Source organism: Rhinolophus ferrumequinum, chromosome 23 (assembly GCF_004115265.2).
Source record: "Rhinolophus ferrumequinum isolate MPI-CBG mRhiFer1 chromosome 23, mRhiFer1_v1.p, whole genome shotgun sequence".
NCBI lineage: Eukaryota > Metazoa > Chordata > Mammalia > Chiroptera > Rhinolophidae > Rhinolophus > Rhinolophus ferrumequinum.
Window position 1 is genome coordinate 31,276,166 of NC_046306.1, and position 18,608 is coordinate 31,294,773.

Consider the following 18,608-nt stretch of genomic DNA (forward strand, 5'->3'; position numbering starts at 1 on the left):
TAACTTTTTTTTGAAATCAGAGGGATTATTCATTATGAATTTGTACCAACTGAACAAACCATTACTATTTGGAAGTGCTAAAAAGTCTGCGTGAAAAAGTTAGACAACCTGGGGTGGCCGGATAGCTCAGTTGGTTAGAGTGCAGTGCTCTTAACAACAAGGTTGCCAGTTCAATCCCCACATGGGACAATGTGAGCTACACCCTCCACAACTAAAACAACTACTTGACTTACAGCTGATGGGTCCCAGAAAAACATTTAAATAAAAGTTAAAAAAAAAAAAAAAGTTAGACGACCTGAACTTTTCACCAATTCATGGCTCTTGCATCATGGCAGTGCACCAGCTCACACGGCACTGTCTGTGAGGGAGTTTTTAGTCAGTGAACAAATAACTGTATTGGAACACCCCTATTCACCTGGTCTAGCCTCCAATGACTTCTTCCTTTACCCAAAGATAAAGAAAATATTGAAAGGAAGACATTTTGATGACATTCAGGACATCAAGGGTAATACAATGACAGCTCTGATGGCCATTCCAGAAAAGGAGTTCCAAAATTGCTTTGAAGGGTTAACTAGGTGCTGGCATCGGTGAATAGCTTCCCAAGGGGAGTGCTTCTAAGGTGACTGTAGTGATATTCAGCAATGAGGTATGTAGCACTTTTTCTAGGATGAGTTCGCCACTTAATTGTCCAACCTGGGATATCTTGAGAAAAGATCCGGGAGATATCAAAAGTGAAAGTGACGAAGTGACTATCTCTAGGTGGTCAATTTGTTGATGACTTAGCTTTCTCCTTGTACTTCTTTATTTGTCTTTTTTTCTTTTTAATACGTTAAGCATTATATGCGTTACTTTTGATTAGGAAAAAACCATTTTCATTTTCTTTTAACTATTTTTACTTGTTTTTACTTGTTTATTCTTCTATATTAATTTTAGAATTAGTTTTGGCAACTTCCAAACTGCCACGTCTCCTCGCAAAACAAAAAAAAAAATTCATCGTGATTTTTTATTGGAATTGTCTGGTACATAATAGGCCCTCAGTACATGTTTGCTAAATAAATAAATAAATAAATATGGGAACATTTCACATCTTTATAACGTTTGCCCTTTTAACCAAGAACATGGTATGTTACTCAATCTTTTTAAGTCCTATTTTTATTAGTGTAAGTTTTAATCTCACACATTCATACAATTAATGTTTTCAAATGCAGATCTCACACATTTCATACAATTAATGTTTTCTAAAATGGTATAATCTTTCCATTTCCCCGCACATTGAATAAAACCCTTAACTGTTTAATGCATGTCTTAGAAGTGTCAAAAAAGATGATTTAAGTGTAGATAAATATGTCCTGTGTCATGAGGTTAAGGACCTGGTTTTAAATGACTGGATTGAAACTGACTACCTATCTTCAAGCATTTGGTAGTGGTCACCTTTTCTTCAGCTCTCCGTAAAATAGAACTCAAGAAAATGAACTTCAACTAAAGTGTGAGGAATTTAGATTAGAGATTGCAAACTGGCATCACGAAGCCAAAGTGGCCCTCAGAAATATTTTACTTGGATTGTACAGTATATATTTAAATTCTGAGTTCATTGCTAATTTAAAATTTTGGCAATTTCACATAAAAATTAGATTTCCAACTTTTCGGGAAAGGACTAAAACCTTGTATCCTATGCCCTAGTTTTCAGTGGCAGCTGATGGCTGGAGTTCAGGAGCCACCATCCCTTTTAAACCAGATATGGGCTTTCTCCAGTTTTCCACAGTCAGGACCCAGCTCTTTACTGTTACCTGTCTTGCCCCTTAAACACTTAAGTTTGTAACATCAATTCAGATAGTAAAGGAAAAATTGAGTTGCATTTGTGTAGGTGTGGCATCTTCTCATTTGGTATTTTGGTATTGTTTTAAAAATATGGTTTAGATATAGTTCTGGCTCACAAAGTGGGAAGTGGAATAGATGATGTTTCAAAGATCTTTCTCATCCTGTGATTCCACTATCCTGTTAGAATACTCCAGTGGATCCTGTTAGAATACTCCAGTGATTCATGAACTCTTTCTCACTGCATATGGATGGAGAACCTCAGAGTTGGAATGCACCCCCTGCACGACAGGGAGGCCACAGGAGACTTGCTTCATCTGATGTTCCTTGTCCTAGGCACAGAAGTTTGATAGCTGTTGCAAATGGGCCTGCTTGAATAGCCAACAGCTCAAAAAACCAGCCATCTCATCTAGAAGGTTTAGTAAAACTCTGTTTCTTTTATGCGTGGTTACTTAAAGGTGAGTGAATGGTTTTATAGAGAACTTTGAGTTTTATAAGGACGCAGTATTATTATACGTATCATTCCCATCATTATGCATGGTCTAGCAGGGTTATGATTGTGGAAACCATCGTTTTGAATATCATGTCATCTGTGCTTGCCTATGATCTAAACATGGTTTTCATATTTGATGTTAAGGGCATATTTTTACAAACAAAAAAGTGGGAAAACATGGGAAAGAAATCTGAAGTGATCATTTCTGAGTTTGTTTTATCCTAATTTTTGACTTCCCTGAGCGGCTTTCTCATTCTGTATTAACAATCTCTGATGTATTCTATAGATAATAAAATTAATAATACCTGTGGCCAGTGATATTACATGCAAAGTCAGTGAGGAGACAGGTATAAATATGGAATCAGTGGACAAACAAAACAAACAGACTCAGATACAGAGAACGTTTTGATGGTTGCCAGACGGAAGGGGGTGTTGAGGGGCTGGGTGAAAAAGGGGAAGGGATTAAGAAATACAAATTGGTAGTTACTAAATAGTCATGAGAATGTAAAGTATAGGGAATATAGTCAATAATATTGTAATAGCTATGTATGGTATCAGATGGGGTGATCACTTCATAAGTTGTATAAATGTCTAATCACCATGTTATACATCTGAAACTAATATAATACTGTATGTCAACAGTAGTTGAAAATAAAAACAATATTTTTTAAAACATCGTTTTTTCTAAGTAAATTTAGCCTCAAGTAATTATTTTGTTTACAGTTTTTTTTCTTTCTTTCTTTTTTTTTTTCATGGAGCTAACCAGTTTGCCCCATTTGTTTTGGCATCAAATAGACATAGCTTTATTGTGACTCAGAGTCCAGTAGAGTCCTTATTTAAGGACATGAAATGTTATCTCAAGGGAACCTTTTTGGAGTCCCTGAATGTTTTGGGTAATAAGTGAAATTTTTAGCCCAGGACCAAATATTCCACTTAGCCACCCAAATTGTTTCCCAGTTGTGGTCCTAGACTGGGAGCCTGTGTGTGTATTCGTAAACTTATGACAGGACTCTTGTTTTTTGGTTCCCACAGAAAAACCCCCTTTTCCAACCCCACCCATCACCAGCAGTGGTGAAGGTCACACTTAGGCCTGTAATGTGTTTCAAAAGTCCTCATCAAGGCTTTTCCAAAAGCGCTATCTCATGCTTAGCCTCTTTATGTACTAAGTGACGGTTATCAAACTTGTCATTTCTTTACCCATGCCCTCCTGATAAGGACAGGTGTAATTTTTCAAATGGACACAGTTGCAAAAGTAGTGAGTTATAACTTCATTTTTCCTGAATGAAATAACTTTAAAACATATATTCTCCATCCTTTATATATTGTTGCTGGTCTACTGTAGCATGTAAGACATTGTCAGTATTCGGTAGAAATCCGCCCCTTCTTGTCCTACCCTCTTAGTAAATCTCACCCAAGTCTTCACATGGAGAGTGAGAACTGACTGGACCTCAGACTGGCAAGTCACAAGTCTGAGCTGGCACACAGTGCAGAGCTGCTTCTAGGTGAGCACATAGTATCTGATTTTCACCAAGGACTCTGAAAACGAGTATGAGGCCACTGTCCAACCTGCTTAGGTAAGCTTACCTTTGCTAAAAATTTAAGTATGTAAATTTAAGATTTGATTTCTTTGAAATTATCTTTGAGGCTAAATCTTCAAGTCGTCTGTGTTTCAGACTTTGGATTGTTATTATAGCCTTAGTTTGAACCTGCAGTTTCCTGCAGCAGTTAAAGAAGACATCAGTTGGCAAATGGCTAGCGTTCAAAAAGACCGTACAGGTTGAAAAGTTGTATTTTGGCAATTGAGATTTAACAAATATACACTTAAACCCCGAATAGGAGTCTTCCTTCAAGAAAACTAGCCTAATCTCTTGGAAACGTCAGTTGTGAAGAAAAGGAAGGGGGAGATTATTCTACATTACAGGAGGTGTCAGAGACATAACCAAATGAGTTGCTTGATCTTTGGTTCAGGAGAAAAATCAGCAATATACATTTTGGGGACAGTTTGAGAAATTTGAATATGGACTAGTTATTTGAGCAATAACATCATACTCCGTTGTGATCATAGTATTTTGGTGATCTGCTCGTAGGAGAATGTCCTTATTTGGGGAAGTCTATATTTCCATCTTTAGGAGTAAAGTATCGTGATATTTAATTTTTTTGAGATAGTTTATCAAACAGGTACGTGAAATATGACATAATATTAACCATTATTGGGTTTAGATGGTCGGTTTGGGGGTGTTTATGGCACTATTTTTCTACTTCATGTTTTAAATTTTTCATGATTGTGAGTGGTGCTACTCATGAAGACGTCATCTCAGGGAGAGAAGTAATGGGCACAGTAGGTCTTCCTGAGTCTGCTTTGTGGTTTGGGAGAAGGTTTTGCTGTAGGAGAGCCATGCGGTGGTGGGTGGAGTCCACTGTGAAGTGGTGCTTACGTGCCAGGCCGTCCTGAAGGCTCAGCGGGGCACTTGGAGGCATTTTCCCAGGCTCCCCAAGATCCGTCTCATAAGAGCCGTGGGAGAGGGCTTGTCTCTATGGTGCACCATACCACTGACCCCTGGGCAGCCTTGGAGAAGTGCACGTCGCCTTGGCCATGGGTTCCCTGGAAAACAAGTGAAGCTAGATAGTTTTACACTAGAATCTCCATGTTGGATATTTGTTCTCAGTGTCTTGGGACTACGAAATAAAATAACCCAAATAAATGACCACTCCCTTAAAAAGTATTACTCATTGGAGCTCAGTATGACTTAAAACTAATCTGCCTTGCCACACCAGGATGGAATTTATTCAACTCCCATTTAATTTATTTTGCTGTTGTTGTTTTTCCCTTTCTAGTCATGAAGTCTCTGAATTTCCAATAAAGCCATTTTGGAGCAGTGTATTTTAGACAGAATATGAAATAAAATAATGGCACGACTCTGGTTTGTCCTTATAACATGAACCACACTTTCCTTCTCTCATAAATATTACTGACTCCCCCGCTTTTTTCTTGGAGATTAATATTCTTTGATGAACAACCAGAACCAGATGAGCCAGAAGAAAGTTAATGTGGTAACATGTCAGCATTTGGGGCCTCATTGTGGGTTGGGAGGTTGTCTGTGGAAAGGTAGAGAGAAGCTTCTCTTTACAAATAACAGAATGCAGGAGACATAGGGACTGGAGACTTTTGGGGACTGCTCAGAGGCCAGGGGGGAATATGAACTCTTGCTGGTACTGGATGTCTTATGACATTAGCAATGCAGAACTATAAATTATTTCCTGAAATACACATACCTGAAGAGTGTTGGTGGAAAGATGTTCCACTACAAAGCTGTCCTCCCTCTAACTCCAATCTCTTTCTGTGTCTTAAGACAGTCTTTTCTGATTTAGGTGGAACACAGTAACTAGCAAGAAAACAGGCATACTGAAATGTGATTTACAAGTGCCTCAAAATCTTGAAACACCGTTTTCAGATGAAAAGGATATCGCTTGATGATTTTCATTTTGCTTCCCATCCCCCAACCACCACCAGCCCCCCAGTCTCCTACTCACTCCAGATCTGTACTAACTCCGGAACACCAGTGTAGCAAGCTGGGAGCTGGTGCCCCTAAAAGGGAAAGCAAATGGCTTCCTGCATTCTTTGCCAAGTTGCTATTTAGCTTTAGAGAATAGTGGAGCTTTGCTTTAGCCCCGGCTAAGTACAAAATCTCAGTGGCCTGCTAAACCCTGTGAAGTCACTTTCATTAAAAAGCAAAGATGAGAATATAATCTTTATCATTGCCTGTTATCTATGGATAAATGAAATATATCTCCCTAAGCATTTCAGTTCAGTGTATTTCATCAGCAGTGATTTTTTCTGTTACGATATCAAAATTAGTTTGCTTTAAGAGTGACACAAGTATCTTTTGTGTTTAATCTCTCTAAGTTTTTCTTTAAACAAGAAAGTTTCCTATGGCCAGTGGAATTTGGACTATGCAGGTGCAGATCTCTTTACATGTTAAACTTGCCATTTCTTTTGTAGGTGCCACTAGGCAGGGTTTTTCATCGAAACCATAACAGGACACCAGTTTAGTAATGATTCCCTTTACACTAATCCTATCCTGGGGGTGAGGAGTATAGGGGAAACTGTTTTAATAAACTCAATTCTCCTAGTAATTCCAGTAATAAATCATTTAGTTAGAATTTGCCTTATACTGCTTTATTTTTCTATGAGGGAAGGTGTCATATTGAGACTTTGTTGTATAGCTGACCAAGTAGGATTTAGTTATCACTCACAGGGTATCTCCACATCCAGGCTTCCTGAACTCAGAGCTGTAGCTTTCATATTCAACTTTAGATTTAGCCCCTTCCTAATAATAATATTTATTGCTGGAGATTTTTAACAGAGAAAATATTTTTCAAATTTTGAACGTGTCATCTAAATCTTAATTACCAAGAGCTACAAGCCTTTAGTACGATCCCCCAGCATAGACAGAATGACTCAGATATTGCATAGTTTTGTTGTTGTTGTTCAATCCTTTGGAAGACTCACATTATAGATCATTATTTTTAAACTCACTTTAAAATTTTTCTGTGTGTGTTTGTGATTCCCAAATTGTTAAGGACTCTTATACCTTTCCACTCCCCTGCAGTAGGACAAATAAACAGATGTGGAAGTCACTTCCACTCTCGGTGACCTAAGGAATGAAGTATTTGCTTAAGAGCACTCAGAATAAAGCCAACGGTGTGCATATTTGACATGTTAAGCAGAAGAAAGCCACGTGACCAAAATGCAATCCATTTCAAGTGTGTGAGGAAAAAATTCATCTCAGTAAATTTGGAGATTATCATAGATGTCACTTTTATTTTGTAATCCCTGTGTCTAAAGCAATTGTGCTATCATAGCTGTAGCTTGTATAGACAGAACATGAAGTCGGTGGTCACTGATGTTCTAGATCTTTCTACCGGAGTGTCAGAAAGATAATGTGAAAGTGGAAACTTCTTTGTGTTCCTTATGTATGAATTATATAAATTATTTCAAAACAATTATAGTCATGGACTTTGGAGAGTCCGATGGTCCTAGAGACCACCTCTTGTAACTTCTGGCCCCTCCAATTTCATGGATAAAATATTATCTCTCAGGTTGTTTTAGAACTTGGAGACCATCACCCTTCTTTGGCTGACCTTTCATTTCTGGTTCTTCCACCAAGTACTCAACTGTGTTAACGGGAAAATTTTTACTTAATCTTTTCAGAAAAGTCATCAACAGAGTAGTTTATACCTGGAGAGGGGCTGGAAGGGAAGGAGGAAGGGAGGGAGGAAGAAACTATGCTGGTACTTTCTGTGACTCACCTGAAATTGTCTTGCCCCCTGTGAGATGAATGGTAATGTCTCCATTTTCATGGATGGAATGTACTCCTTTGGATCAGGCTTCCTCCACTTAACACTATGTTTGTGAGATTTAGTTCTGATATGTCCTGTAATTATAGCTCATTCATATTTAGGGACAGTGTAGTATTTCACTGTGTGACTGTATCCCCTTTTTTAAAAAATAAAAAAAATTCTGTTGATAATTTTCATTGGTTCCAGATTAGAGGACTGTTATGAAAAATATTTATGTAAACACTGAATATTCATGTTTAAGTTCTGCTTTAGATATTCAAGCAGATTTGAAAGTGACGATACCAATTTATACTTATGTCAGCAGGGTATGAGAATTCCAGTTTACCCATATTCTTGCCAACACGTGGTGGTTTGGGTCTTTTTTTTTAATTAAAGTTTATTGGAGTGACAATTGTTAGTAAAGTTACATAGATTTCAGGTGTACAATTCTGTAATACATCATCTATATCTGTTTTTGGTCTTTTTCATTAGGCCATTCTGGTGAATTGGAGAATTTTCTTGTTTTGTTTTGTTTTGTTTTGTTTTGGCTCATGTCATTTCTTTTCATATTCCGTATAATGGCTTTACTGTACTTGAATTAGAATAACTTATTTACAGGCAAAATGCACTCATCTTAAAGTAGGTATTAAACAATTCTTTTGTGAGCTCATAAGTAATTGCTCTCAGGAGGTGACCAAGATCTATGTACCAGCTCAGCCTGAATTCACGATCCCTGGTGAAGGGCCAGGTTTTCAGGCCTCTTTGTCAGTCGTCCTCTTTTATTGCATATTACAGGGGAAGTGACTGAGCCACTTTAGGGCCTAGCAAGCATCCGAGGTGCCATGGCCAGGGCTCCTAGAAGAGCCAAGACTGTAATGTTCACCTTTCTCTCAAGTGAGGCCTTCTGTTGATTCTTCCCCACCATGTCGTTTGCTAAATAATTATCGAATGCGTGCTGGGTGGCAGGCGCGGGCTAGGCCCCTGGGATGCAGTGGCAAAGAAGCTCACACCTAACGATGCGCTTTTCCCCGGATAGGTTTTGGGTTGCAAATCACAGCCTGTTTCTTGAGGAGAGGGATCCGCCTTCGCTGCTTTTCGCGCTCACGGAGTCCTGGTAAGAAACTGATTTCTTGGGTTGTCAGGTATTTTGCACAACTAGCTTGCCCTAAAGAGGGATGAAAATAATAAAGAGTCCTCCCTGCTTCATTGCCTTCGTGAAATTGAAGTACTAAGTGAGAGTATTTCCAAACATTTGTGACTTTTTTTTTTCAGTTTTTCACTGTTTATTGCCTGCCTGAGAACAATGAGCTGTACTTGCACACTATGCTGTACTTTCCTGCTGCATCTCAGCACTTTCACTGAGCTTCCAGAGCGACTCGACAGGCAGTTAAACTCTGAATCAGTTCATCATTGTGTGTACACACTGAAGCCCTGGGGTATGGTGCGAGTGTGTGCACCAGAAAACGTTTTCCCAGCTCAGAGCCGTCAGGGCCTTTCCTAGGTGTGTGATGAGGCCAGCTTTCCCCCTGATTTCCCCAGGTCAGGATGTCCACTGAGAAAATGATGTCAAACATGTCCAGCCAAGAACAATATTAAGTCAGATGCTAACAACTGTTCTCCAAGTTGTCTGAGCATTGGAAAGAAAATCTAGCTCAACTTCCTTGGATGATTTTAGTATATAAATTATGAAACAAGGACTTTAAACAAGGACTGTTTGGAGGTTTGCTCTTGGAATTTTCACAATTATCTGCACTTTTTGAATTTTAAGTGTCACTTGAATATATTCCTCATTTAATGGCGCCTTCCACTTTACTCAATTGTCTTAGCAAAGTAAGCCGGTTAATCTTATATCTGAATGCAGCCTAGCTACCCTTTGTGGTAGGGGTTGCTGTTGCCTAAATCTTTACGTTATTTAAATATTAAGGTAATGCAAATTTCAGTTATGACCTAAGCAGAGTAAAGGGGTATAGAAGTTGGTTTCTGTTTATACAATACCCGGCACCAAAATATTCAGAATCTGCCATTCTAGCATTCTTATTTTTCAGAGGAAGAAATGAAAGAACAAAAAAGAGGAATTATTTAATAGAATGGATTAAGTTCGAATTCTAGTTCTGATCCACTAATAATTAATAGAACTGATAATTTTGAATTTTAATTCTGATCTACCAGCAAGTTGTATTTCAATAGTATGACATTTTTGTGGGAGGAGGTCGCAAATAAGGAATTCTGTGACTCGGCTTCCCTTTCCATAAAGTGGGAAGCAGACTACTTACCACTTATCTCAATATTTTAAGAAATAATAAATAAATACTAAACTGCTTTGATAATTTTGGGTTTTTGGCTTTTCAAAGTCCACTCCTGGTCACCTGACCAAATATAGCATCCACAAGGGGTCAAAGTTTAAACATATCCAGGCCCCCTGAAATGGGAGTTTCTGCATAAGGAAGACTAGCGGGGTAAGACCAGAACGACAGGTTAGGTCCCAATCATGGAAGGCGTTGAATAATTAATTTCATAGTATGTGGTAGGCACTGAGGAACCATGATAGGATTCTGAGCGTGGTAAGTGGAGCTGCTTTTCAGAACTGTTAACCTGCTTGCACTTAGTAGATAAATTAGAATAGGCAAAAGTAACCACCAAGGAGACGGCAGTGGTCCAGGTGAGAGATAAGGGAAGAGCTGTTACTGAAACATCAACTCATTAGGCCTTTGGTACAGTTTAACCTAGCCAAGTGGTGTACGGTGCTAACTGTGTTTGAGGTGTGTGTTTACATAGTTGACACCTTCATGCGTGGCTTCTGAGTGCCTCAGGTTGAGATATGCTGTTGCCTCAGTCAGTGCCCTCATGTTGTCATTCATTGTTGGAAACATGTAATGTATGTAAAAGTCTTCACTTATCTGTTCGTAATCTGTCTTTAAGAAAAAAAATTGTCACATATAAGAGGGAAGTTTTCTCTTTTAGGAAAATGGCTTTATTTCTGTTATAAATATGACACATGTTATAAAAATATTCAAGCAATACAACCAAGTGTAAAAGAGAGAGGAAAATATCCTCCCCACCCACCCAGGAAATACACTGTTAGCATCGGCTAAGCATCATTCCAGACATCACTCCAGAGATAGGTGGAGGCTGAGTGGATGGATGATAGATGGAGGATGGAGGATGGATGGATGGATGGATGGATGGATGGATGGATGGATGGATGATGGATGGATAGATGGACAGGTGGACAGGTGAGAGAAGGAGAGATACAGATGGCATTTTACCATGTTGTAGTCCTTTCATTGAATGTTGAGGAGTTCAGTTCTGTGATTCATTCAGGCTTCCCCACCCTGAAGTCAGTGGCTTTGCTTTAAGAGGTTGTAATAATTAGATTACTGTGACTGTGGTATAGTTGTATCGTCTTTACTATTGCATGTTTAACCACTTCCTTAATAGTTTGATTATTAATTCCTGATTAATGAAACTACTGTTTTCACAGCCTGATTGAATCGACTGAGAGTTTGCCTTCCATCTGAGGGGAACTCTCTAAGACCAGTTGACCAAGGATATGATAGGCAAACTAACTAATAAGAACCTTGACAAGTCACATTTTCCAGTTTTATATAATATTCTTCTTCCTATGTAAGTCTGTACTCTCATTAGAAAACATTGATCCTGTTTCCCAAATGTGAATTCAGGACAGAAAACAGCAAACTGACACAGAAGGCGGGCTGCAAAGGCCCTGTCTGGGAGTTTCATGTGATATAATGGTCCAGGGGCTCAGGTGGACCAATTTGCACCCTCTCTGGCCCTCCCTCAAGCTCTTTGCTTGCCCCACCCTATTGATGGCAAACACTAAAAGAAGGGGCGGGGAGGAAAGATAGGTGTCTCATACGCACATGCTTATTGCTGTCACTTTAAAACCTGGGACCAAGCATTTCTGTGTTCTTTGGTTTTGGATGCTTTTAGTAACTTGATTTTCTTCATTTTGTACAGAACTCCGTGTATTCCCTGACAGATTTGTGGTGTGTGTGCATCAGCTTGCATTCAGTCATGATCTTTTGGCAAGGCAGAATGAAGAATTGGTATGTATGAAAAAAATCTATAAGTAAATCTGCTTAAATATTGAGTTATTATAAAAATTAGGAAAAAAAAAATTTTCTATGTCATTTAGCTATTGAGTACTTAATACATGTCATAAGGGACCAAAAAGTCCTACCTATTTTTCGTGATAATATTGATTAATTGATATGGTTTTTTTTAATACCCCTTGAAAATTTATTTTGATCAGTAGTATTTTTTCCATATCAATTTTAAATAAGAAAACGACATTTTTACAAAAACTGTGATGGTGCTTATGATAGTATTTAAATGTAATCAGCAAAGTCTTTAAATGAAATAAAGCAAAATCCACATGTTTCCACTGGAAGCTTTCATTGGGGTCAGTGGCTTTTGAATTTTATTCCATGGTGAATCACTGACATTTTCATGAGAACCAGTACTTTTCCCTAGTGTGTTATTTCTTAGCTGATAGGGTTCGTTTTCTTTGTCTCTTTTCTCATGCGAAGTCGTACGTTCCACCATGTCCTGTTTCTGTTTCATTGGTGTTCTCTATTCAGACAAATAGATACAGAAAACTCGCTTCTAATGATGTGGCTTGCAGCTTTGTCTTTTAAACTTAATACACATACTAGAGAGTGTCTCCTTGTGTGTGAGCATGTTATCTTGCTGTAGTCACAACCCAATCTATCTGAACTTACTTCTGTACAAACTTTGTTTCATATTTTTGGACATAAGACTTAAAACTTTAACAAAGAGGGGGGAATATCTAGCAGACATTAAACCTGGACATGAAGTATGACATGATTATGCTTCTAAAATAATTTATGGGAATATTAGATTACTCCTTATGTTTATTTTTTAATCCATTTGAAATTTGGCCCACATAGTCTAAAACTAGCTTCTTATCTCATCTTAAATAAATATATAAGGAGAATGTTTTAGAGGCAATAAGGGTGAATGGAGACCCAGAAAGAATAAAGAGCAGAGAACTCATTTAAATTTAGGTGCCTTCATTTGGAGCAAACAAGCCCATCAGAAAAGCCACTGTGGCCCTTACTCTTTATCTATCAATAAAACTCTCAGTATACACATTAAATTAAATAAATGAAGCAAATTTAGTGAAAAGTATTAAAAATTTATTCTTTGAAATACTTCTAGGATATTGAGTTATCTTAGTAAATTAATAAATACTAAAGTAGTAACGTTGGCAAACAACTATCATATATAGCTTAATTGATTCTCAGAGCAGTGAAGAAATTGATCTGTGGTTTAAGAAAACAATGAACTGTACTAAAAAATATTAATTGCTTTCATGTGGAATATAGAAGAAATTAGATCTTGTATGATATGTAATATTAATACTTAATACGCTAAATTATTAAGGGTGAATTAAAACATCTCAATACAAATGAAATATTATCCTCCTCAGGGGCACTGGTATTTACACAGATGGAAGTTTTCTATAGCTGCTGTCATATATATCCTATAATCTAAAGGACTTCCTAAATGTTAAGAATATTTGTTCTGAAAGGTTGACTAGTCTGAGCCTTTTACCTGAGCCAGTCAGTTTTCTTATCTTCAAAATGTTCTGACATGTAGTGCTAGCACTATCAGAGTTAACCAAGTTAGCTTATAAGAAAAATGCCATTTACATCATGTGGATCTTTCATTTTTCTGCATGATTCTCTTTAGATGTGGTCAGTCTCTGTCTTTTTAACCCCCTTTTTTCTCATCTCTCATCTTCCCTTTACATGTACACTCTCCCAGCCACACGCAGACAAGAGTCACCTAAAGCCTGATGCCACTAAATAACTCCGCCCCTGGACATAGGCTCTGTGCACCCCTTCTGCTTGACCAGCTCGCCTGAGCACCTCCCCTCCTCACAGGCCTCCAGTCTTCCACTTCTTCAAGCTTCTCTTCCCTGGAAACAATAAAATATCCAGGTCCAGCAAAGGGCCCTGTCTCCCACAAATGGTCCATCAAGCCAACAACAAAGCAGTCCTTCCACCACAATTGTCTTAGAGCTTTATTCTCATAGATATTTGACCTCTGCAGAGCCCTCCTGTCTTAGCTATTTAAGGATCGATAAACAATCCTTCCCTCCCAGAATTGCCTTCTGCCAGAGAGAAGGCATTCTTACTCAGTTATACACCGGTATTACTTAAAATGCCCAGAGCCATGATATCCGACACTCCTGTGAGTGTTCCTTGAACTTCCTTATTCCTTGAAGCTTTGAATTCTTTTATCAGTTTACATTATTTGCCGAAGGGCAAGAGGCATCTCATTTTCTCTTGGTACCATCACACTGGGCAAGACCTGGGGAATTGGCTTCTTAAATAGCTGTATTGGAGATACTTCTTGGGCAATAAACTTAAGTTATTTTCCTGTAACTGTTACCTCTCTCTTCCCGGCCACAAAAGTGACAGAGGAGTGAGCCAGTACCTGAGCAACAGCCTGGGCGCCTTATTGATGCTGTAGCCTTAAGCAGCAGATTCCTTTGTTTTCGTCTTTTTCTTTTCATTCTTTTCTTTTCTTTTCTTTCTTTTTTTTTTTTTTTTTTTTTTTTGGAGGCCTCAGTGTCTAAATGACAGTTGGTTAGGAAATCTAGGAGTGCCTATTCAGAACTGCTCTGCCAAGGGATTCTTTCAGCCTGTACACAAGGAAGCCAGCTGCACTTAGCTCCCCAGTTCTTAAAAAGGTGGCTACACAAAAGAACCGCTGTTCCAGATCAAGCAGTACAAAGGGAGAAATCCCCTCCTTGAGGGGGGGAACGGGTAGAACGACTGCAGCCATGCTGCCCCTGACCCCCACAGCACCAGGGAGGTCTGTCACCCCGCTGTCCACTAAGGGACATTGGTGCAGGGAGACGCTCCATGTTGCAATAGCTCTGCACTGAGGGCCCGTGTGCCAGGGATGTGGGAATTGTGATGTGTACTTTGGGAAGAAAGGGCATTATTATGAGATGAGTCATTGTATTTTTGTTACTACAGTTTCTCATAAGAAATCTGGAAGCCCTTGTAGCCTCAGTTTTTGACCTATTGCTAGAAATTGAGCTGGGGAGTCATTTTGGGAGTTTGTACCTTCAGTTTTTGGGTTTTTTCTCCCCTTTTTCCCTTTAGAAATATGAAGAGCATAAAATAAATTTTTTGTTGTACACAGCTATATTGCATTCTAATAATACTGTCTTTCATATTTACAATCCATGTCACGGTGTAGAAACTTCATTCTCAGAAGTAAAGCCCAGGAGCCTTTGGGAAATTCAGAATTATTTATTATTTTTATTATTTCTTTATTAAAGAAAATGATCAATAATAACCAAAGTAATAACTTTATTGTGTAAATAACCACAGAACTCTGTATATATTTGGGACATTTCAGGGTCAGCCTAAAGCTACTGTCTCATAGAGCAATGGTTACAGCCACTCCTTCTAGTCTCCAGAGACCCTTCCAATCTGTTCTTAACCGTCACCTTTTAACATAATTTGCTGAGTGCTGGCTCTTTCCCAGGAGCTCTGGGGAAACTAAGAAAAATAAGGAAGTGCTCTTGCCCTAAAGGAGCTTATAGTCTAGCACGTCAAGGGTACCAAAAGTTTCCTGGTGACCTAAAAAGGTAATTCAAATAGAGTCTCTGTTTTTTTCTTTTTTTGAAGCTGTATGCATTCTGCACCTTCATGGTTCAATTGGATCCTCTCTGTCATTCAGAAGCAAAGTCCAAAATTCTACTGTGTTTCCCCAAAAATAAGACCTAACCGGAAAATAAGCCCTAGCATGATTTTTCAGGATGACATCCCCTGAACATAAGCCCTAATGCATCTTTTGAAGCAAAACTTAATATCAGACCCCGGTCTTACTTTTGGGGAAACGTGGTAAGTTACTTTCTTACTTTTAAACTTAAGCTGTAAAAAAGTCTGTGATTTTTTGGAAATTAAAAAATGACATTTAGTGCTAGTGCTGCCTATAAGTGGATATATACAGTAAGGTGTTTGGGTCCTTGGACTCACCGTCATATGTGTTGTGACCAAGCTGTGAAAACAGCCGTCAAGATTCTGCAGACGTTCTCCAGCCATGCGGTGCTAGGCCCTCGCTGGAGCGTGTCTGTGGGATTACCGGCATGTCCTGACAAGAGACAGTATTTAAGCACTACATTGAACACTTCTCTTAAGTCAAACTACTGTTTAACGTTAAAGAATTCTCCTTCTAGTTTATGCGTATAAAACTGAAATGAAAATGAGTCTAGAGAAGCAATAAACTACCCTAGCGTGGGTTATTTTTAGCTTGGCCGTCGTGTTTCTCAGCTGTGCGTAATTGAACCTCTGTGGGCCTTAGCCCTGCTCACAGTCAAGGGGGAGGATATCAAATTATTGCAAAAATCCTTTCTCACACTGAATTTCTGTCAGAGGAAGCAGATGAAAATGTAGCTAAATAAAAACTGTAAACTAATTTTGCACAAAGGAGAACTTTACTTGTAGATTTTAAAACAGTGATTAACAAAAATTGGGGGGTAAAGTTATATTTTATCTTAGGAAAGATGACTAGAAATTTAAGGAAACATTTTAATCCTTCAGTTTTTAAAATAGAAAAAGTAAGCTACTTAACAATTTGACTATGCACTAACTTCTATACCTTGATAATATAATTATTTAATTTTCATGAGGGAACTTTTGCATAAGTGTAAATCAAATCATTCAAAAAAAGAACTCCTTTTTTGTATCAAAAAAATTAAATGAGTAGTGAATGATTTTTCCATGTTTTTCATGATGTATCATAGACTTTTTAAGAATCCGTTCTTTTCATCTGATTGTATTACCTAAATAACGCTAGTGGTAAATTACTTGGAAGCCATAAACAAGAGAGTCCTATAGCACTAGCAAAAGTTCCTTGAGTAGAAAGAAATCATTTCCATATTTCACATTTCCAGTGTTCTGAACTTAGTTTTTTTATTTAACAACTGCTTACCAAAATCATACGTGTTCATTGTACAAAAAAGTTTAGAATCAAAATAAATACAAAGAAAGTAAAAATTACCCATAACTCCCAACCCAAAGATAGCCTCTGTTAATGATCTGGTCTGTACCCCTCCATACTTCATACTTGATGACTGAGGTCAGTGTGTGTTTAATTTAACTAGGACCTCATTCATTTGTGAATTTTATGTTTGTCTCCATTTTTGTATTGGTATTTTTGTATTTCACAAACTCCTTACTATATAAAAACTTACATAGTAAAGAAAGTAACTGTTAGTGATTTCATCGTTTACCTTTCAATTGTATGACATTGCTGTGTGGTAAGTGTCTATGTCATCAATTTTATGTTTTCCATTTAATGATTTCTGCCTTAGATGATCTTGGCATTATGTTTTTCAAAATTGGGTAAATATTTGCTAATATTTTCTTCTGGTATTTTTACAAAATTTAGTTTGTGATGTGAGGTCATTTTTATTCTGCATATTCGCTAGTATTGTGCTTTTAGGTTCAAGGGAATAAACGTGCTCAGTCTGCCTGTACGAATGGGGCCTCACTGTGGGAGCACACACAGCAAGGAGGCTTCTCCAGAGACAAGGCTCTCCTTTTGTCCCTGGAGCAGCAGGACATAACTGATGCCCACCATCTTGGCCTGCTGCTTCCCTATGCTGACCGCCCTGCCCTTTTCCAGTCAGCTGTGGTCAGTGCTTAGGGTCAAAACACAGTCAGCAGATCGGGACCACAGAAGGGCCTGTGGAGGGGCTGTTTTCCCTGGCGGGGACGGGAACTATAGCATCCACCATCACCTACCTGCCCTTATGTGGACCTGCAGGTGGGTGATCTGAATGGAAATGCTGGTGGTGGGGATGAAATTATTCTTGGCTGGCTGGGTCTACCTGAATAGTTTTTCTGGACTATGACAAAAAAGGTAAGAAAAAATTTTTCTCAGGTAAAATCACTTTTTTAAAGATTAACTATCCTTTGCTTATATGTTACGGTAGCCTAAGGTTTTTTTCTCCTTTCCTTATAATAAAAATTTCCTACATAATCAGCCAGCAGTATTTCTAAATGATATGCTCCCTGTCTTCTCCTCCAGCCCTCCAGAGAGTTAGAATAGGATAGGAGGGATAAGTAAGAAGACGATGTATCTGGGTCCTCTAGTCCTTTGTCCTTTTCTTCCCATAATGCACCTTTACTGATGCAGAGACCTATAGTCTCCCTTTGGTGATCACTTAGATGATAAATTGAATAAGGAAAACCACAGTGGGGAATAGAACAAGTGGAAAAGGGATCAGACTTCCAATGAAAAGACCTGCCTCTTCCCCCGCTTCCCCCACTCACTCGATAACCTTAGGCAAGTCATTTGGCTTCTCAGGGCATCGGTCCCCTGACATGTTGAACGGAGGTAAAAAGAATGCCCGCCGTACAAGCCTTCCGAAGTTTTCCTAAGAAGCAAGTGAGATAGTGAATATAAAACCGTCTTGTAAACTGTGAGGCACTTATACAGTATAATTATTGTCGTCACCATTTCCATCGTCCCGGAAGAGGGGTCAATTTAAATGCCATTAGTACCAGATTAGCAGATTGCTATTCATCTTACCCTCCCTGCTAGAAATGAGAAAAATACCTGATACTGTCCATCTGTGCGTAATATTTTCCCAAGAAAATATTGGGAAATGTGCTCAGTACCCTCATTTTTTGTTTGTCTCCACTTGCCAGCCCAGATTTATTTTGCAGCTATAAACTGAAGTACCAAAAAGTTAAGTAATAAACCCTCAAACAAATCAGTGATGGAAAAGGGATACAATAAGAGCATAAACTTGTGACCTTCAGTGGGAGCTCTGCTAACCAACCTCCAAAGGGCGAGAAAGAAGAGTAGAGACCACCCATCTAAGATGCCTTTCATTCCCAGTAACTGCCAGTAGACTCACACTGAGATGTGGCTTTGGCAGAAG

At 38.5% G+C, this 18,608-nt stretch overlaps 1 protein-coding gene across 1 annotated transcript in view; it reads left to right on the plus strand.

Annotated features, from left to right (window-relative positions):
- SLX4IP (SLX4 interacting protein) overlaps positions 1 to 18,608 on the plus strand; it is a 187,602-nt gene that overhangs the window by 155,734 nt on the left and 13,260 nt on the right. The window contains exons 5-6 of the mRNA XM_033094499.1: positions 8,685 to 8,762; positions 11,627 to 11,715. Of these exons, the coding sequence (XP_032950390.1) occupies positions 8,685 to 8,762; positions 11,627 to 11,715 (167 nt within the window). The remainder of the gene's footprint in view (positions 1 to 8,684; positions 8,763 to 11,626; positions 11,716 to 18,608) is intronic.